Below are 21,598 nucleotides of genomic sequence, written 5' to 3'. Positions count from 1 at the left end.
TCTTACACATATCCGAAAGTCTTAGTGTGACTGCTGAATTACACAGTGGCTAACAGTGGGGTCTCAAGGATGAATCTCCATCACCCAACTCTGTCTTCTTCCTCCCATCCCCTGTAGCTCCCCTTTCCTTCCCCAATAATTTTTAAAGGTTGTTGTATACAGATAATACCTGTGCCACAAAATCACATAGATACATACACAGTTTTAAAAAAGAAGGAACATGGATAGGTCTTGTATGTTTCCCCAGCTTCCCCTTTGTCTGTGACAGGCCTTTCTGTCCATTGCTGTCGTTCAGTCACCCAGCTGTGTCCGACTCTCTGTGACATGGACTGCAGCACGCCAGGCCTCCCTGCCCCTCACCATCTCCTGGAGTTTGCCCAAGTTCATGTTCATTGCATGAGCGATGCCATCCAGCCATCTCATCCTCTGATGCCCTCTTCTGCTTCTCCCCTCAAATCTTTCCCAGCATCAGGGACTTTTACAATGAATGAGTCAGCTATTCGCATCAGATGACCAAAAAAACTGGAGTTTCAGCTCCCGCATCAGTCCTTCCGATAAGTATTCAAGGTTGATTTCCCTTAAGATTGACTGGTTTGATTTCCTTGCAGTCCAAGAAACTCTCAGGAGTCTTCTCTAGCACCACACTTTGAAAGTATCAATTCTTCGGCACTCTGCCTTCTTTACGGTCCAGTTGTCAAAACTGTATGTGACCACTGGGAAGACCATAGCCTTGACTATACGAACTTTTGTTGGAGGAGTAATGTCTCTGCTTTTCAAAACACTGTCTAGGTTTGTCATAGCTTTCCTGCCAAGAAGCAAACGTCTTCTGATTTCATGGCTGCAGTCACCATCCGTGGTGCTTTTAGAGCCCAAGAAGAGGCAATCTGTCACTTCTTTCACCTTTTCCCTCTATTTGCCAAGAGGTAGTGGGGCCAGATGCCATAATCTTAGTTTTTTTAATATTTGGTTTTAAGCCAGCTCTTTCACTCTCCTCCTTCACCCTCATCAAGAGGTTCTTTAGTTCCTCTTTGATTTCTGCCATAAATTGGTATCATCCGCGTATCTGAGGTTGTTGATGTTTCTCCTGCCTATCTTGATTCCAGCTTGTAACTCATCCAGCCCGGCATTTCTCATGATGTGCTCAGTGTATACATTAAACAAACAGAGTGACAGCAGACAGCCCTGTCGTACTCCTTTCTCAATCTTGAACCAATCAATTGTTCCTAACAGGGTTCTAACTGTTGCTTCTTGACCTGCACACAGGTTACTCAGGAGACAGGTAAGATGGTCTGGTATTCCCATCTCTTTAAGAGCTTCCCCAGTTTATTTTGATCCACACAGTCAAAGGCTTTGGCATAGTTGATGAAACAGAGGTCGAGATATTTTTCTGGCATTCCCTTGCTTTCTCCATGATCCACCAACTGTTGGCAATTTGATCTCTGGTTTCTCTTTGTTTCTAAACCCAGCTTGGACATCTGGAAGTTCTTGGTTCTCACAATGCTGAAGCCTAGCATGCAAGACTTTAAGCATGACCTTACTAGCATGGGAGTGCAACTGTCTGATGGTTAGCACATTTGTTAGTACTATGCTTCTTGGAAATTCGGATGTTGACCTTTTCCAGTCCTGTAGCCACTGCTGGGTCTTCCGGATTTGCTGACATATTGAATGCAACACCTTGATGGCATCATCTTTTAGGGTTTGGAATAGTTCTACTGGAATAGTTCTGCCCATTATCAAATAAATATTCCTTGAATTTTATAGCCCAGAGATAGAAATTCATCTATGTTTAATTATGACCATAAAGTTTAACTGGTCTATCAAAGAAATATAAAATGCAGTGATTTTTCAGATCAAATAATTTTAAGTATGTAAAGCTTTTATCTTTAAGATCTCTGGAGAGTACCTCTCTTTTTTTCTTCTGTGTGAAATTTCCCTGAAATGAATGGAAACTATGTCTTTGTTTTGTTCTTTTTCTTTTTTAACTGCAACATGAATTGCTGCTTGAAGATTAAGCCCCTTGGTTCAGAGCTGCAACCTATTGCTTGAAAGACAATGGAATGAATGTCTCTAAGTATGTGACAAAGAATTGAAAACTTCTTCAATTTTGGTCAGAAAACATACAGTTTTGTCCAACAGGTTTGATGGATACCCAGTTGCTAAGACCTTCCAGGAAACTAAGTTTGGAAGTTTGCTAACATAAATGGGGAAGACAGAGGGAAGGTAATAGCCCTGGGTTGTTCGACTCATTTATGTCAGCAGTCACCTCAGGAACAGGCTGACTATGTGTCACTGTCCTTAATGGGATTCCATGAGACGGCCCATCTTTATTTCTTCATACAAAGATGATGACTTGAAGGAATTTCCCTGGTTGTCCAGTGGTTAAGATTTTGCCTTCTAATGCAAGGGGTGTGGGTTCAGTCCCTGGCTGGGGAGCTAAAATCCCATGTGCTTCGTGGTCAAAAAACGAAAACAGAAGCAATACTGTAACAAAATTCAATAAAGACTTTAAAAGTGGTCCATATTAAGGAAAAAAAATCTGAAAAAGATAGTGATTTGAAAGATCAGTGATTTATTTCAGATCAGTCACAAAACTATTTTAAAAAAGAAATGTACTTTGATCTCTTGGGATTATGCCGTTTACTATTTTCGTGGTTGTGGGCATCAGTCACTTAAGAATAGCGAAGGTTATGAAGGCTTACTCATATTTTGAGGTTCAGTTCTTGAGCTCTGACCTGCTATGGGACAAAATGGGGGAGGATGAGAGACAGAGATGAAAGGCAGGGCCAGGGCAGTTGGTGAGATGCTGCAGGGGTTGATAAACTTTTCTCTAAATGGTTAAGTTCAGTTCAGTCACTCAGTCGTGTCCGACTCTTTGTGACCCCATGAATTGCAGCATGCCAGGCCTCCCTGTCCATCACCAACTCCCGGAGTTCACTCAGACTCACGTCCATCGAGTCAGTGATGCCATCCAGCCATCTCATCCTCTGTCGTCCCCTTCTCCTTCTGCCTCAATCCCCCCAGCATCAGAGTCTTTTCCAATGAGTCAACTCTTCGCATGAGGTGGCCAAAGTACTGGAGTTTTAGCTTCAGCATTCCTTCCAAAGAAATCCCAGGGCTGATCTCCTTCAGAATGGACTGGTTGGATCTCCTTGCAGTCCAAGGGACTCTCAAGAGTCTTCTCCAACACCACAGTTCAAAAGCATTTTGTTAGATAGTAAATATTTTAGGCTTTGCAGATCCTCTGGTATCTGTTGAAACCATTTATGTAAGCAATGGGTATGGCTGTGTTCCAATAAAATTTCATTTACAAAAACAGGCTTTGGGCCAGATTTGGTTCATGGTGTAGTTTACCCATGCCTGGGTCAGAGAATCAGACAGGATTAAGCTGAAGTGGTGAGCACTCACTGTTTGCAAGTTAGGCCCTGGAATATCACCTTCATGCTTCCAGACTCCCTGTGGATTTACTTCCCTCCTTTATGGTAATCCAGGAGCTGGAAGCAATTTTAAGGTTACACCATAAAACCAATAAAAATATTACTGTGAGGCTAACTATTTGCTCAGACCAAAAAGCAGGAAAAGTCTCAACCAATCATCTACCTTTAAAGTTAAAAGCATGATCATAAGACTGTAAAACCCAGTGTTCACGCAGTTCTGAATACCTTCTTGGGAGGATGTATTAAGTGCCTTGTAAGACCACTGCTGTGTTCCATTTAAAATCTAGTCAGTGGTTTTGATAAATAAAATTTTTCTCTAGGGATGTTGCAATGCAAATTTGGGTGTTGATATTAGGAAGATTTTCTTTTATTAATAGATCTGTCTTTATATGCTACAATTTGGTAAATTTCTGTAACAACCCTCTCTTACCAATCTTGTCTTAGAATAAGGTAGCAACCCGATTACAACTAAACCTCCAAGTTTTACCAAGCAACTGGCATACCCCAAATATGTCATTTAACAAAAATAACCTCAGAGAGATTGTCTGGAAAATTTCATCAATCTAACTTAAACTCTCATAACATTTACTGTCTGAAATCAGTGCTTTTTAATCTGTGTTTCATGGGGCGTTGTAAAGTTTTAAAATAAATGACCATTAGCTGTAGCATTAATGGAAAAGGCTTGAAACCTAATTTTAATCTTTGTGTCTCTGGGGAGTAATTTGATTAATTTTGGTATAGCTGTATATATTACTTTAGGAGAAGGAGAAATGACAGTTTCTCTGTTTTTAAAGAAAATAGGTGTTTTACATTCAAAATGTAATTTTTTTCCCCAGTAAAATTGTGTTCAGTGATCCTCCAAATTTTAACAAAACAGTGGAATATAAAATTCCCCTGGCAGTCAGGCTAACTTGATGGAATATATGTTTGTATCCTCAACATGGAATGCCAGCCACTCAGAGGCATGTCTGTCCCAGATTTCTTTGTGCTTTTTGTAGACACTTAGTAAATGTGTGAATTGATTTGGGGATTATCCAATATGAAGGCAGATAGTGGATTTGCCTGAAATGCCAAGAAGAATTATAATGAACAAAGTTCGGACATAAGCCACACAAGTCTTTAAAGTGTTTAGAAAAGAATTCTGCCTAGGAAATTCTGCCTAGTTCCCTGTACATGCCCTGGTGGCTCTCTAAAATTCTGATCAAAATATAAAAGGATTATGCTCAAGAGTTATATTTAAAGCATATCTAGTATACAGATATATATGTTGATGTTTAAGTATATACAAATGTATAAGATGTTGTCTTTATATCTATATATATATATATTTCAGCAATATATATGTTCACACTATTTGTATGAGCTCAAAATTGGAAGCTATTTAAATGCCTATTTAAGTAGAATGAATAAATAAATTGTGATATATTCAGACAGTGATGTGCTATACAATAACGAGAACGAATGAGCTACAGCTAAACCCAACAGCATGGGTTACTCTCACAAACATCATGTTGATCAAAGGAAGTCAGACAGAAAAGAATATTTACCGTATGGTTCCATTTATATAAAACACAAAAGTAGGAAAACAAATTCATGCTGTTAGAAGTCAGGAAAGTGGTTGCCTTGGGAGTTTGGAAAGTTAGTGACTGAGGGACTTATGGGTGCAGGTAATGTTCTAATTCTTGATCCTGGGTCCACAGGATCAAGTTCATTTGGTGAAAATTCACAGAGCTGACACTTATGTGCATTTTTATTCCTGCATGTATGTTATACTTCAGTAAAATGTCAAAAGTTTATAAAGTATTATGGCTCTTAAATGATATAACACTACCTTAATTTTCATAGGTTTAGCTTTTATAAGAACATCAAATTTGTGGAAAGGAAGGAAATAGGCAGAGACACACAGCATTTGTGATATACATGACACAAAATTAGAGATTCTGGAGTATTCTAGACATTTTTGTTTTTGAAACTAAGTTAAAAGTTCACATATTCTTTTTAAGGCAGATATTCTATAGAATTGCTTTATGTGACATAAAACTCATGCGGGATTGGGGCATAGTACGTTATTCAATATTTGGCAAAGACATATGCGCCATTACTTTTTATATCTTGAAATGAATGATTCTGGATATGTTGGACATGCTCAATATTGTTAGCTTTACTTGTTGCTTTTAAAGTTAGGGATATTAGAGATGATCATACTAAGTCAAGTAAGCCAGACAAAGAAAAATACCATATGATACATGTGGAATCCAAACAAATGGTTCCAGTCAACTTATTCACAAAACAGAAATAGACTCACAGACATAGACAACGAATTTATGGTTACCATAGGGAAGCAGGGGGAGGGGTAAATTAGGAGTTTGGGATTAAAATATATATGCTGCTGCTAAGTCGCTTCGGTCGTGTCCGACTCTGTGCGACCCCATAGACGGCAGCCCACCAGGCTCCCCCATCCCTGGGATTCTCCAGGCAAGAACACTGGAGTGGGTTGCCATTTTCTTCTCCAATGCGTGAAAGTGAAAAGTGAAAGTGAAGTCGCTCAGTCGTGTCCGACTCTTAGCGACCCCATGGACTGTAGCCCACCAGGCTCCTCCATCCATTGGATTTTCCAGGCAAGAGTACTGGAGTGGGATGCCATTGCCTTCTCCGTAAAATATATATACCACTATATAAAACAGATAACCAACAAAGACCTACTGTATAGCATAGGAAACTATACTCAATATCTTGTAATAATCTATAATGGAAGAGAATGTAAAAAAGACCTGAATCACTTCGCTGTACACCTGAATATTGTAAGTCAACTATATTTCAATAAAAATTAAAAAAAAACAAATTCAGGGATATTAATAAAGTTCCTATTCAAATAGCTTCAGACTTAATGAAATCATTTCATTAATTTCATACGTAAATTTTTAAAAATTGAGAATTTCTAGCTTATTTTTATTTTATATTGAACATAGCTTCCCTGGTGGCTCAGAGGTTAAAGCGTCTGCCTGGAATGCAGGAGACCTGGGTTCGATCCCTGGGTCGGGAAGATCCCCTGGAGAAGGAAATGGCACCCCACTTCAGTACTCTTGCCTGGAGAATCCCATGGAGGGAGGAGCCTGGTAGGCTACAGTCCATTGGGTCGCAAAGAGTTGGACACGACTGAGCGACTTTACTTACTTACAGTTGATTTACAATATCATATTAGTTTCAGGTGTACAGCATAGTGATTCAGTGTTTTTATAGATTATACTCCACTAAAGTCACTGCAAGATAGTGGCTATAATTCCATGTGCTGTACAATATATACTTCTTTACTTTATATGCAGTAGCGTGTATCTCTTAATCTCCTACACTAACTCCCCTAAACCAATGGTAACCAGTAGTTTGTTGTCTATATCTGTGAGCCTTTTTCTGTTTTGCGATACATGTCCATTTGCTTTATTTTTTAGATTCCTCAAATAAATTGTATCATATAGGATTTGCCTTTCTCTGTCTGACTTACTTCATAAAGCATAATATTCTTTAGGTCCACCATGTTGCTGCAAATGGCAGAATTTCATTCTTTATTTATAGCTGAGTAATATTCCATTGTAGGAATATACCACATCTTTGTACATTCATCTACTTCCACATATTGGCTATTGTAAATAATGCTGCTATGAACAATGGGGTTGCATGTATCTTTTCAAATTAGTATTTTCATTTTTTCCTAGATATATACCCAAGAATGCATCATTTGATATTTCTATTTTTAGTTTTTTGAGGAACTTTCACACTGCTTTCCACGGTGGCCACACCAATTCACATTCCCACCAACAGTGTACAAGGGTTCCCTTTCTTCCATATCCTCGCTTTGTTATTTGTCGACTTTTCGATGATAGCTCTTCTGACAGGTGTGGGGTGATATCTCATTATTATTTTGATTTGCAGTTCTCTAATAATTAGTCAAGTTATTGTTTTATGTGCCTGTTAGCCATATGTATGTTGTCTTTGGAAAAATGTATATTCAGGTCTTTGGCCATTTTTTGATTGGGTTGTTTAATTTCTTTGATATTGATTATACAAACTGTTTATTTTGAATATTAAGCCCTGTTAGTCATATCATTTACAATAATTTTGTCCTATTTTTTTAGGTTGTCTTTTTGGTTTGTTGATGGTTTCCTCTGCTATACAAAAGCTTTTAAATTTATTTAGGTCTCATTTATTCATCTTTGTTTTTATTTCTTTTGCCTTATGAGACAGATCCAAAGACATATTGTTATGATTTTTGTTCAAGAGTGTTCTATGTTCTCTTCTGGTAATTTTATGGTTTCTGGTCTTCAGTTCAGTTCAGTTCAGTCGCTCAGTCATGTCCACTCTTTGCGACCCCATGAATTGCAGCACGCCAGGCCTCCCTGTCCATCACCAACTCCCGGAGTTCACTGAGACTCACGTCCATCGAGTCAGTGATGCCATCCAGCCATCTCATCCTCTGTCGTCCCCTTCTCCTCCTGGCCCCAATCCCTCCCAGCATCAGAGTCTTTTTCAATGAGTCAACTCTTCGCATGAGGTGGCCAAAGGACTGGAGTTTCAGCTTTAACATCATTCCTTCCAAAGAAATCCCAGGGCTGATCTCCTTTAGAATGGACTGGTTGGATCTCCTTGTAGTCCAAGGGACTCTCAAGAGTCTTCTCCAACACCACAGTTCAAAGCATCAATTCTTCGGCGCTCAGCCTTCTTCACAGTCCAACTCTCACATCCATACATGACCCCTGGAAAAACCATAGCCTTACATTTAGGTCTTTAATTCATTTGGAGTGATTTTTCTTTTTTGTATATGGTATAAAGAAATGTAGCCATCCAGTTCTCAGCACTACTTAATGAAGAGTGTCTTTTCTCCACTGTATATTCTTGCCCTCTTTGTTGCAGATTACTTGACCATAGGTGCATGGGTTTATTTCTTGTATCCCCATTCTGTTCCATTGATCAATGATGTGGCTGCTTTTGTGCCAGGACCGTGTATTTTGTTTACTGTAGGTTTATATATAGTCTGTGTGGTAGTTTGAGCATTCTTTGGCATTGCCTTTCTTTGGGATTCGAAAGAAAACTGACCTTTTCCAGTCCTGTGGCCACTGCCGAGTTTTCCAAATTTGCTGACATATTGAGTGCAGCACTTTCACAGCATCATCTTTTAAGAATTTGAAACAGCTCAACTGGAATTCTATCACCGCCACTAGATTTGTTTGTAGTGATACTTCACATTCCAAGATGTCTGGCTTTAGGTGAGTGATCACACCATCATGATTATCTGGGTTGTGAAGATCTTTTCTGTATAGTTCTTCTGTGTATTCTTGCCATCTCTTCTTAATATCTTCTGCTTCTGTTAGGTCCATACCATTTCTACCCTTTATTGTGCCCATTTTGGCAAAAAATGTTCCCTTGGCATCTCTAATTTTCTTGAAAAGATCTCTAGTCTTTCCCATTTTATTGTTTTCTTCTATTTCTTTGCATTGATCACTGAGGAAGGGTTTCTTATCTTTCCTTGCTATTCTTTGGAACTCTGCATTCAAATGCTTAAAATTCTCCAAGTAATGCTCAAAATTCTCCAACATGAACTTCCAGATGTTCAAGCTGGATTTAGAAAAGGCAGAGGAACCAGAGATCAAATTGCCAACATCCACTGGATCATCGAAAAAGCAAGAGAGTTCCAGAAAAACATCTATGTCTGCTTTATTGACTACGCCAAAGCCTTTGACTGTGCAGATCACAATAAACTGTGGAAAATTCTTCAAGAGATAAGAATACCATACCACCTGACCTACCTCTTAAGAAATCTGTATGCAGGTCAGGAAGCAACAGTTAGAACTGGACATGGAACAACAGACTGGTTCCAAATAGGGAAAGGTGTATGTCAAGACTATATATTGTCACCCTGCTTATTTAACTTATATGCAGAGTACGTCATGAGAAACTCTGGACTCGATGAAGCACAAGCTGGAATCAAGATTTCTGGGAGAAATATCAAAAACTTCAGATACGCAGATGACACCACCCTTATGGAAGAAAGCAAAGAAGAACTAAAGAGCCTCTTGATGAAAGTGAAAGAGGAGAGTGAAAAAGTTGGCCTAAAACTCAACATTCAGAAAACTAAGATCATGGCATCTGGTACCATCGCTTCATGGCAAATAGATGGGAAACAGTGGAAACAGTGACAGACTTTATTTTTTGGGGCTCCAAAATCATTGTAGATGGTGACACAGCCGTGAAATGAAAAGACACTTGCTCCTTGGAAGAAAAGCTATGACCAATCTAGACAGCATATTAAAAAGCAGAGATATTACTTTGCCAACAAAGGTCCATCTAGTCAAAGCTATGGTTTTTCTAGTAGTCATGTATGGATGTGAGAGTTGGACTATAAAGAAAGCTGAGTGCTGAAGAATTGATGCTTTTGAACTGTGGTGTTGGAGAAGACTCTTGAGAGTCCCTTGGACTGCAAGGAGATCCAGTCCATCTTAAAGGAAATCAGTCCTGAATATTCATTGGAAGGACTGATGCTGAAGCTGAAACTCCAATACTTTGGGCACCTGATGAGAAGAACTACTCATTGGAAAAGACCCTGATGCTGGGAAAGATTTAAGGCAGGAGGAGAAGGGGATGACAGAGGATGAGATGGTTGGATGGCATCACTGACTCGATGGACATGAGTTTGAGTAAACTCTAGGAGTTGGTGATGGACAGGGAGGCCTGGTGTGCTGCAGTCCATGGGGTGGCAAAGAGACACGAATGAGCAACTGAACTGAACTGATATTGTCTGCAGTCAGGAAGGGTGATACTTCCAGTTTTGCTCTTTTTTCTACGATGGCTTTGGCAATTTGGGTCTTTTGTGGTTCCATATAAATTTTAGAATTATTTGTTTAGTTCTGTGAAAAATGTCATGGTATTTTGATAAGAATTACACTAAATTTGGAGACTGTTTTCTGTAGTATGGCCATTTTAACAATATTAATTCTTCCAATCGAAGAGCATGAAGTATCTTTATATTTCTTTGTATCATGTTCAATTTCCTTCATCAGTGTTTTACAGTTTTCAGAGTATAGGTCTTTTACCCCCTTGGTTAAGTTTATTCCCAGGCATTTTATTTCTAGCTTCTTTTTAAATATAATTTGAGACATATCCCCAAATGTCATTCATTATTCTTTCATATTCCCTTTTAATTCTTATGCATTTGGTAAACTTCTGGGGAGGAAGGTCTAGAAATACAACATTTAGTTTTATCAATAAAACCAGGTGTTCATATCCCACCTGGAACTGTGGGATAGCCATAGACACTCATGTTTCTGTCTCTTGCCTACAAATTGCCTAGCCTTTCCTGTAATAACTGGATGAGACATCAGTTTGGCAAAAAATGTTCCTCTGAGCAGATATATATGTCTAAGCAATCAGATCATCAAAGGACTTAACCTTTTTTTTTTTTTTTAAAGTTTATTTATTTTTGTTTTCTGGCTTCCTTCTGTCAGTTGATCTCACCAACATGACAATGAGTATAGAATACAAAAATCTGTTTACCAGATGTTCCAATGCAATCTGCAAGACTTAGAACACAAATGATATTCTGGAGAGCAATCTCTGTTTCGTATACATCCTTCCTTTGTAGTGTGCGACTTCTGTCCTAAATAAACAACTTAAGAAATATTGGATTTAATGCAGGAAAGAAAGGGGAATGGCTATTTTTGAACACAGTCTTTGAAAATTTATTTCTGTACTAGGGCTGACATCTGGATGACTATCAACTTTGCCTTATGAGGCATATGGAAGAGAAACAGTGTGGCGGCTTAGCTGACAGCATGGCCTCTGCGATCAGACTGGATCCTGATCCTGGCTCTGCAACTTGCTGGCTGTGTGATCTTGAGAACTTTCTTTAAACACTGTGCCTCAGTCTCTTCATTTTCAGGCCATAGCAGTGCAATAAGTTTGCTGTGAGGATCCAATGAGTTAGCTTGGTACAGAGAAAACACTAATTAAGCTTTAGGGGGCAGTATTCTCCCGTTATAAATTGGTATGGTGGTGCTGGTTTAGTTGCTCAGTCGTGTCCAACTCTGTGAACCGTGGACTGTGACCCACCAGACTCCTCTGTCCATGGGATTTTCCAGACAAGAATACTGGAGCAGGTTGCCATTTTCTTCTCCAGGGGATCTTCCCCGACCCAGGGGTCAAACCCACCTCTCTGGCATCGCAGGCATCTACTTTGCTGACTGGACCACCAGGGAAATCCTATAAACTGGTTCACATAATGTATTTTCAGTGTATATTTTTCTTTCATCGATTTAGGAAATGCTTCTCAACCCAGTAGCCAGCAAGTTCTTGTTAAAATGTAAAATAGATCATGTCACTCATCTGTTCATAACCTTCTAAAAGTTTCCTATCTCATTCACAGAAAGAAGCTAAAGGTTTTATAAAGGTGTATAGGTAGGGTGACTAGGCTTCCTACTTTTCTCAGGACAGGCTTGGTTTATGCCTATTGTCCAGATGCAATTATTGATAGTGTCTCCTTTTACCCTGAAAGCATCTTGGTTTGGACAATAAATTAGAAGGTCATCTATTGCTAGCCCCTATGTTATCTGCTTCCCTGCATCGCTTACCCCACCCCAGTATTTCTGTGACATCATGTGTTACTATTCTCTCCCTTCCAATCAGCCACCACGGCTTCCTTGCTGCTCTGTTGACCCTCTGGGCACATGCCCGCCCCAGGGCCTTTGCGGGCACATGCCCGCCCCAGGGCCTTTGCACTTGCCATTCCCACTGGCTGGATGCTCTTTCTTTATAGACAGTGGCATGGTCTGCTCCTGTAAGTTTTAGCTTTTATTCAGCATCGCCTTCTCCTGAGTTCTTCTTTACCCACTCCTCCCCCTCCTTTTACTCCTCTTCTCTGTTTTGCTTTTCTCCTTAGCTGCTATTTCACATACTTCACTTGATCGCTGTCTTGTTCTTCTACTAGATTGTAAATTCCTTGAGGACAAGGATTGTTTTTGTTCACTGCTATTTCCCCAATAACTGACATATAGGAGGAGCTCAATAAATATGTATGAATGAATAGATAAAGGATATTTAGAGAAGAGAGATCTGATGTAACTGAGTAACCAAATGGCCAACAGTTGCCCACCTCCATTACTTTCTAGTATAAAACTCGATCTAAAATTATAGGACTCCCATGTTTAAGTGTTATGAGAAGCATGATTTGAGTAGCTTCTGTTGTCTATCCTATTTGCCAAGTAAGTCATGATGGCAAATGATGCTGATGAAACTTTTGGAGAAGTTTTAAATTCTAAATTCTCGAGAAATTTAAATTTGCACATTCACAAAAATAATACTAAATTTGAGGGCACACTTGATTTTTGCTTCTTGAGTTCAGGAACATGAAGACGTCAAACCTCCCAAATTTAAATAAACATTTTAGAGCATGTGGTTTTGTAAAATTTGATGTTCAAATTTGAAAATAAGGCTATCAAATAGTAACACTGAATAAGACTTACATTCAGTTCTATTACAGTTTAATATCAACTATTACCTTTATAATGTAGGAAAGTTTTTCCAAGAAAAACTAGACCTAGCTAAAAATAAAATGGTAGCTATAGAAAGCAATAATTCCAGCTCCCAAGAGATTATGGTAGATCCAGAAAGCAGTTGTAGAATTTCTGGCTGTGTATCAAATTTATTTTGACAGAGTTTCTTAAGAACATTCCTTATTTAACCACTCTAGCCTTCAAATCAGCTTCAGAGACAGAAACTTCATACCCCAATCCTCTTTCATTTTAGTTTATACACTCTATATACAAACTGTGTAAAATTTGTATGATAATAAAGAAATGACACTCCCCATGCTAGCAACTCATGGGAGAAAGACACTCTAGAAATATTTCAGAATATAATAGCCAGGACATCTGCTTTTACTGCACAGAATGATGGAATTACCGCAACATACACACACACAGTGTGTATGAGAAAATTCTTTTCTCAAAAGTAAAGCATTTATGCATCACTCTTTCAGTTTAGAACACAGCAGCCTCTTCCATGATCTGTCCTGTTTGATGGAGAAGTATCAGTCACAATGTTCTGAACATCCCAACACCTTCCCAGTGAGAAGGAGACTGAAAGCATCTCTCAGCCCTGGGAACAATCCTGCCGTGATGCGTGGTTTCCATCCCCCATCACCGAAACGGGAATAACTGCTGTGAGCCAAATGCTGAGGGTTAGCTGAGTAACCTCACATGAGAATAATTACTTAACAGGACCATGAGAGAAAGCAATGAGATTCCCAGACACAGGAAACGAAAAGTCAGAAGGGGAGGTAGAGTTGGAGAGGGTTCTGAAGCCTTTTCAGACAGCAACTTCCTTATAATAAACAGCAAATTGGGTAATAAATTTATCACTCTGTCATTTAATATGTACATATATCCTTAGGTCAGCTAGTTAGCATAATGAACTTTTACAATCTTCCTGTGTCTCAGCCATGCCAGAAAATCAATCTGTTTCCTGTTCTCTAAAGAGCAAATAAAATGTTTGATGATATGAATGTTCATTTTGATACTCCAAATCACTTGTAGGTTGAATATTTCAGTCGAAACCACAATTACAACTATCCTGAAGGATTGTGTATTGCACAGAAATCTTGAAACGAGATTCTTTAATTGGTTACACCACTCAAGAGAGACGAAATTAAACAATATAATGCCAGAACCATAGAAAAAGAACTCTTGACCTCTAAAGACAAAGGGAAAACGATCCTGTGATAGTGCATATATTTCTCTCCTAGATTTATGGACTTTGAGCTATCCTGGTTTGCAGGGGAATAGTAGAGATTCAATAAATTCAAAAAGCAAGCCTGTCTTTAGATCTGGAATTGCATGGGAGAAAAACATTCTTATAGAGACAAAATACAGTACATTTTTCTTATTTTGCTCATTCATCAAGTAGTTTTGAAACTGGGCACACTGTTGGATGTGGAGAAACCGTGATAAATGAGAATGATGGCAGCATGCCTCAGGGGACCTGCAGTCTAGGAGGGGCAGACAGGCAAGGGAATTGACAGAGACAATAGAGTGTGTGTTCTGTGCTCTTACAGGGTTAACAGAGAGTGTCCTAGGAGCCCAGGAGAAAGGCCCTGACCCAGTCTAGGTCAGGCATGCTTGCCACACACAGAGATGCTGCAGCTGGGATCTGAGGAATACAGTGGAATAAACCAGAGGAGGCATGAGGGAGAATACTTCAGGTAGAAGGATCATCTTGCTTAGCTTGGTTAGCTGGATAAAGAGGAGTAGATGAGAAAGAAGCATGGAGAGATGAGGCCGAGTCAGAGGCACCTAACATGACATGATGAGCTGGGGTATGGGGTACCAAACAAGGAGACAGAAAGCTCAGTGAAGGGACACATTCTCTTTCTGAAAATTTAAGGAATACCTAATTTTATGATTATAGTGCTATTACTGGAATATATGAGAAAGGCCTGTTTTTATCTGCTTGATGATGAGTAAAAGGCAAACATCATGATTATATATGCAGTGGTGGGTAATTTGATCAGCTTGGGGGAGTAGTATGTGTAGACCATAGAGAATATACTGTGCCTTGTTTGTAAATGAAGACTCCCTCTGACAGATTAACATCATCGTCCTTATCATCATCAATATTTTAATTTGAAGGTCTCAGAAAAATCAGATTAGAAGTGTGTTTTGGTGCTCATTTCAGCAGCACATATACTAAAACTGGAACAATACAGTTATTAGCATGGCCCCTGGGCGAGGATGACACGCAAGTCTGTGAAGTGTTCCTATATTTTTTACTTATCTATGAAAGAGAAAGAGACCCACAGACATAGAGGACAGACTTGCGATTGCCAAGGGGGAGGCAAGGTGGGAGAGGAAGGGTTGGGAGTTTGGGATTAGGAGATGCAAACTCTTATCGATAGGATGGATAAACAACAAGGCCCTACTATACAGCACAGGGAACTAGATTCAATATCCGGTGAAAAACCATAATGGGAAAGAAGATGAAAAAGGATATATCTGTATGACTGAATCACTTTGCTGTACAGCAGAAATTAACACAACCTTGTCAATCAACTCTACTTCAGTGGGAAAAAAAGAAGTTAATTTTAATCACATCATTTTGACATGGTTTTGTTAAATCGCATTGAAAAGCACTTATTGCACAGGTTCTATGTTTGAGGCATATGCTTTATATGCTGCAGCAATTTGTGTCCAACACAGATATTGCCCTGGTGATGTGAGGTGTCCGGAAACAACTCTTGTATGGCTGCCCAAACAAGATGGATTCCAGTTGCACAAGATGTCGAAGTCTGTGTGAAGATGGAGATAAACTGGCTTTGTGCGAACGTCTCTGGTTTCCACATTGCTCAGATCCTCTGCCAGAGCAACATATTGGGAACCTTGGCTTTTCATTGCAAAATATCCTTGATAATTTCATACAGAAATTGTATTTGTTTATTTTTCATTGCTGTCCTCAGGAAGAGGTGGTTGCTTGGAGTGGACACAATTAGTCAACAACTAATTACTGGATGTGTTCCTGGCTGCCTAGCTTGTTCTCAGAGATCTGCATTACCCTACCCGCTAAGTGGAGCCGTTACTCACCCACAGTACTGTCTACGACGCCACTGGTTCCAGCTCCCCCCGTGATGACATTTCCATGCCAAGTCCCTGGGCTCAGCTGCTTCCCTCTTCCTGTGGCTGCCATTCTCATTCATCCTCTCCATTCTGCTTCCTTCCAACATATATTTCCCCACACTCCTGTTTCTACTGAAGAGGCTGAGGTGCAATGGCTTATGGGCATATCTGTGTGCACCTCTGAGTTAACTGTTATCCTGAAAGCACATGGCATCACCGACTCGATGGAATGGGTTTGCATAAGCTCTGGGAGTTGGTGATGGACAGGGAAGCCTGGCGTGCTGCTGTCCATGGGGTCACAAAGAGTCGGACACGACTGAGTGACTGAATTGAGAGCACATGATACCAAGCTTTGGCCCACCCACGCACCAACATCACTTTTAGGGTTTCCACTCTATTCAAGTTTAAAACCTCTCTCCCTAAAGTTGGCATAAATGACTCATTAAAAATATATATATAATTATTAGATTCTATACTTCTAATCTACATTGTCATTGAGTCTTTAGGGGGTATTTTTGGATTCGAAACACAGATACAATGCTTTGTTTTGTCATTGTAATGAATGTAAATATTTTATATACAGATTGATCTATTTTGCTACGTTTTTGCCTTCCTTGAAAAATCAGGATATCAGATAGTGTAATTCTTGACAGATTGAATCCATCATCAGTTTGGTTATAAGTGTGACTATTTGAAAGGGTCTACTAACTCCTTTTCTCTCCTCTCTCCTATTTTTGTCAGTCTCCTCATGAAGCTAATGATACGTTTTTTTTTTTTTGTACAATTCAAAATTAGGGTAATCCCTTGATAAATAATAGCATTTCTTCAACACTGCCATTTGAAAGGCAACAAGGTAATTGGCATTTATTTGCATCCTTTGGTTCCTTCTACTTTATAGTTTATTGTCTCAGACAGTCTGATTTTTACTATCAGGTAATGTGTGTGTGTGTGTGTGTGTGTACTCACACGAGTGTAAACAAGGCCAGAGGAATTTCTCTTCACTTTTTGGGTTATTTCTTCTCCATGCAATGTATATAACTTAAGACCTAATTCATTTTTAAGTTCAGGATTTGTACATGCGTCAGCAGAGGCAATTCGGTGACTATATGCAGCCTCAGGGCGGAGAACGTTACTTAGGGGGAGTGAGGCATTCGGACAAGAGCTGCACATGCGTGTTAGGAGGAAGAAGCAGGAGCTCTTGGGGGTGTCCGAGCAGAGAAGCACGTGATAAGCGCAAGCAACATCCATTACAGCCTGGAGGAAGAAATCCTGACACGACAGACATCAACAAGGAAACCTGGAAATTCAGATGTGTAGTGAACGCCTGTTCCATGCCCACAGAGCATCCCAAGCCACCCAACACCAGCTGCATGGGATGATGACTGAACAGAAAGAGCCTAGTCGTCTGAGGCTGGCTGCACTGCACTTCCAGTACATCAATACATGGAACAGTTTCAGTGCAAGGTCTTTCAAAGTGAAAGAAAGATAACAAAATGCGAATAGAAAGAACACTTTGTCACGCACTCTCCTTTTTATTGTAATAGTCTAATCAGCAGGTCCAGCTTGCCGCCTGTTCACTGCTTTCACTTATTCTGATTCTAACCCAACTCAATGCAATGTTTGCCCTCTGGAGACACCTTAGATCTGAGTCTGAAAAGCAACTGGTGGAACTCTTAAACACAATGACCTGTGAGATTTGAAAACTTATCTTTCTTTGAAGAACAGGCACGTCCTTTCAACCATTCTTCTTTCAACCTAATTCTAACAGCAGGGGAGATAAAGAAGCTTCATGCATCCCTTTAACAGAATGTTCTTCAAGTCTGTGCACTTTTCACCGGTATGTAAACATAATGGTACAGTGAGATTGGATGGCTACTAATTTGCCCTGAAATACAGAGACAGCTCGCATGGTCAGAGGAATCCATAGGTCTGATGTGTGAGGCTTCAAGGCATCAGACTCTTACAGCAAGAGGCAGCTTGCTTAGAAGGAATTCTCTTGACTCTCTCAGGCAGAAGTCAGAGAAAAAGTAACATCTTATGGTTTCCTAGCCTAGACAAGAGGACTGCCAGGAGGAAGTATAACTCTTGAATATTGTGAGACTTTTATGCTCACTCCAGGGCTTTTCTCTTTTCCCCTGAAAGAAGACTGAAATGACTAAAGAGTAATTTTTTTTTTTAACCCCAAAGATTTACTTGGTAAAATAACTGTTGGTTAAATGACTCATTACATGAGTTTTAGAAAAGCAGGAATTATACAAAAGTACTCCCACAACAAAGAAACACATCAAACTGTCCACACTGTTGAAAACAGCAGTATAAAGTACTGGATTCCCAAGATGGAAGACTTATAAGGTCAAATAAGGAAGTGCTAGTTTTCACGCATTGCTGTATGAATGTAAAACAAAGCTTTATTTGAATTTTCACCAAATTTGGAGATATTCCATGTGATCTGACTTAAAATGTTATTATGGACTAGAAATGAAGTTTAGTCTGGTGAATGGCAGGGAGCACCTCCAAGAGATAAGTCTCCTTCTCAGCAGATACTGATGTGCCTATTAATTCAGAGACAGTTCTGTAGTTTTCCTGAGCCGTATGGGTTGGTTAACTAGCTGTATAAATGTGAATAATCAACATTTATTTAATAATCCACACCATGATTGTGAATAAGTCATGTCAACATTTTTTAATCTCTTACTAAAGAGATGTCTTGAGGAAGCTAGGTTGAGTACATGTACTATTTCACAAAGAGAAAATAAAAAACTTTTGAAAAGAAAAAAAATTAAGTTCTGTAGCATATGCTAAATAGTTTAAATTATTTACACATTTGCCTCCTATTTACAATTTTGCCTCCTAATTTGGTTCTGAAATTCTGCTTTAAGTTCAAATAGAAAACACATGTGTTCATGGCCTTCTGTGGAAAGAGATGGTACGTGATTTTTAACTTTTTGTTGTCTAATTCCCCCAATTCGGCAAACAGTGTAACGGAATAATTGTGAGATGATTTATTTCCTTGTAATGTTCAAAGTTTTCATGAGTGTTTTCATCTTTGTTGTCAGACCACTGCTTTTTCTAGTAGGTAGTGTCATTTCACCACGGTTGGAGTCTATCTACTTAAAACCGAGAGGCTATTATTTCTCATAAAACTAATCATGTCTGTAACTGACAAAACTTTCCACTTTCAGTCATATTTCAGAGTATTCTTGCTCAGAATAGTTTTGTTTCTTCAGATAATACATAGAAGAAAAAAAAAAAAAAAAAAAGGCTGAGGAACGTGCTTTCCCTGAGCTAGGAATAAAGACATTCCAAAACATCTGGCAAAGATCATGAAATTTCATTTGAATTTTAGCTCATTTGAATTCTTGCAGCAGTTTTCCCCTCACAACCACTAAACCAAATATGGAATGACTAATTCCTTTTGGCTGTAGTTGTTTTGGTACTAACTAGTCCCGAGAGCGAGGTGATCACACCAACAATGGGTGAGTTATCATTTTCTCCCACCAGGCACTAACTTGGGTCCTGCTGCCTAGCTCTGGAAAGTGGGAGCACGCAGGCACACAGTGGGTGCTCGATAAATGTAAGCCGAAACCAGGAAGGAGGCAGCAGTAAACCGATGCCTGTTTTAAATGGTTTTAGCAACACTGCTCAGCGTGGTCGCCACTGGCTTACCATCACGTGTACCCTGTTATCTCTAAGTCACCCAGATAACTGCAGAAGCCAGCATGACCTTTGACTTTAATCAGCCAGTCAAAATAAAACAAGCCCTCTCATTTCAAGTCACACTGTGGCTATCTGGCTCCCAGACAGCATCACGCTGAAAAGGTAAGTAAAACTGAAGATATATGTATTTTAAATACTTGTTGGGCTCAGTAGGTCTCACCCCAGAAATGGAATCTCAAAAACATCCACTGTTCTTTTCCCATATTGCCCATCCACTCAGCCAGCTTAGGACTGGTATGAGAACCCCATTCATGGAAGACCATAACTTTGAAGAGTCATCCCTGAGATACTCTGTAAGTCAGAAAATCAGTGTCACATTGAAGAAATAATAAAAATTATAAATGTCACCCAGTTTCAAGACAGCAGAAATGGCTCTCAGTAAAAGCACAGACTGAAATTCCAAAGGACAGAAAGGTCTGTAGCACCTCTCTCAACTGTGGAACCAGAGCATGCATTCCAACCTGCAAACGCACGTGTGGTGATTTCCTACCTTAAATACATTGATAGGGAGATCAATGACCACATAGATAAGGTCTCCAAGGGCAAGGCTGGCTATCAGCGCGTTGGGGCCATTCCTCATGCACTTGTTCTGGTAAATGATCCTGAGCAGGGTTGCATTCCCCACCATTCCCACGATGAAAATAGTACATGATATCACAGTGTTAATGTATTTGAAAGCTGAAGTAATCTTAGTCTGTTGTGGGCAATAGTTGTGCATTGAGCCATTGCTGGGGAGGGCCAAATTCGTGGGTTGATGTGTGGTGACCACGAAGCTGAGTTCTGTCCCATGGAAAGTGGCGACACTGTCCACATGGATGCTTAGGTTTGTGCTGTAGCTTTCAGGGTTATCACTGATGACACCTCCAACCAGAGCCACCCAGAAGGACACCCTGAGCCAAAAGGTTTCCATCTCGATGCAAATTTCAGGAAATGTCACTTAATCTGTTGATTTGACACCCTCTTTTTTTTTTTTTTCTTTCTCCACCTGGAAAAAGAAAAGAGAAAAAATGATTTTGGTTACAAATCCAGCTGCCAGTAAGATTGCAGTCGATAATTTATTGCTTCAATTAAAAAGCAGGATTTATTTGGTAAGTAGATAACATCTGTGTCAGGTTACCCCATGGCGGAACAAAAGCAGACAAGCTCAGAGCTATTAGGGCACGTTATATCTCTGTATCTTTGCCTCTGCCTCTGTCTCTCTCACCTTTCTCCATAGCTATACCTACATCTGGGGCTTCCTGGGTGGCTCAGTGGTAAAGAGTCCGCCTGCAATACAGAAGATGCAGGAGATGCCTCAGGTTCAATCCCTGGGTTGGGAAGATCCCCTGGAGGAGGCATGGCAAACCACTCCAGTATTCTTGCCCGGGAAGTCCCATGGATAGAGGAGCCTGGAGGGCTACAGTCCACAGGGTCGCACAGAGTCGGACTGAAGCAACTGAACACACGTGCATACATCTAGATTATAATATGAATGAGGACTTGACAGTTTTTCCTTTAAGTAGTGCAGAAGTTACTTTCTTTTCTCCCTTACACTTAGGCTGATAGCCTGAAGTACAGAAAATCTTCAAGAGTTGAGATAACAATATTTTATTTACTAATGGAAAAGACATTACATACTGAGTGAAAGTCATGTAGTAGTAAGGCATAAAATCACCAAATTTTATAATTAACAATCTAGTATTTCAACATGTGTGCTGTTAACATGTGTGTTTATTTCTATGATGAAGATAGAAATAAAATGCACGTGTGTGTTTAATAAAATAGAGATAAAATGCAGCTCAGATGCTCTTAAGTATT

General features: G+C 39.6%; 1 protein-coding gene and 1 non-coding gene across 2 annotated transcripts in view; one reads left to right on the top strand and one right to left on the bottom strand.

The window, feature by feature from the left end:
• The window catches only part of EDNRA (endothelin receptor type A), a 72,937-nt gene that overhangs the window by 47,142 nt on the left and 4,197 nt on the right, over positions 1 to 21,598 (bottom strand). Inside the window, exon 2 of the mRNA XM_005909847.2 lies at positions 20,292 to 20,786. Within this exon, the coding sequence (XP_005909909.1) occupies positions 20,292 to 20,711 (420 nt within the window). The 5' untranslated portion in view covers positions 20,712 to 20,786. The remainder of the gene's footprint in view (positions 1 to 20,291; positions 20,787 to 21,598) is intronic.
• Positions 15,137 to 15,240, top strand: LOC138991556 (U6 spliceosomal RNA). Its single transcript, XR_011467527.1, has one exon. It is a non-coding gene; the product is annotated as a U6 spliceosomal RNA (small nuclear RNA).

This window comes from Bos mutus, chromosome 17, assembly GCF_027580195.1.
Source record: "Bos mutus isolate GX-2022 chromosome 17, NWIPB_WYAK_1.1, whole genome shotgun sequence".
Taxonomy (NCBI): Eukaryota; Metazoa; Chordata; class Mammalia; order Artiodactyla; family Bovidae; genus Bos; species Bos mutus.
The sequence above is the reverse complement of the archived record's forward strand: the minus strand, read 5'-3'. Positions and strand labels throughout refer to the sequence as shown.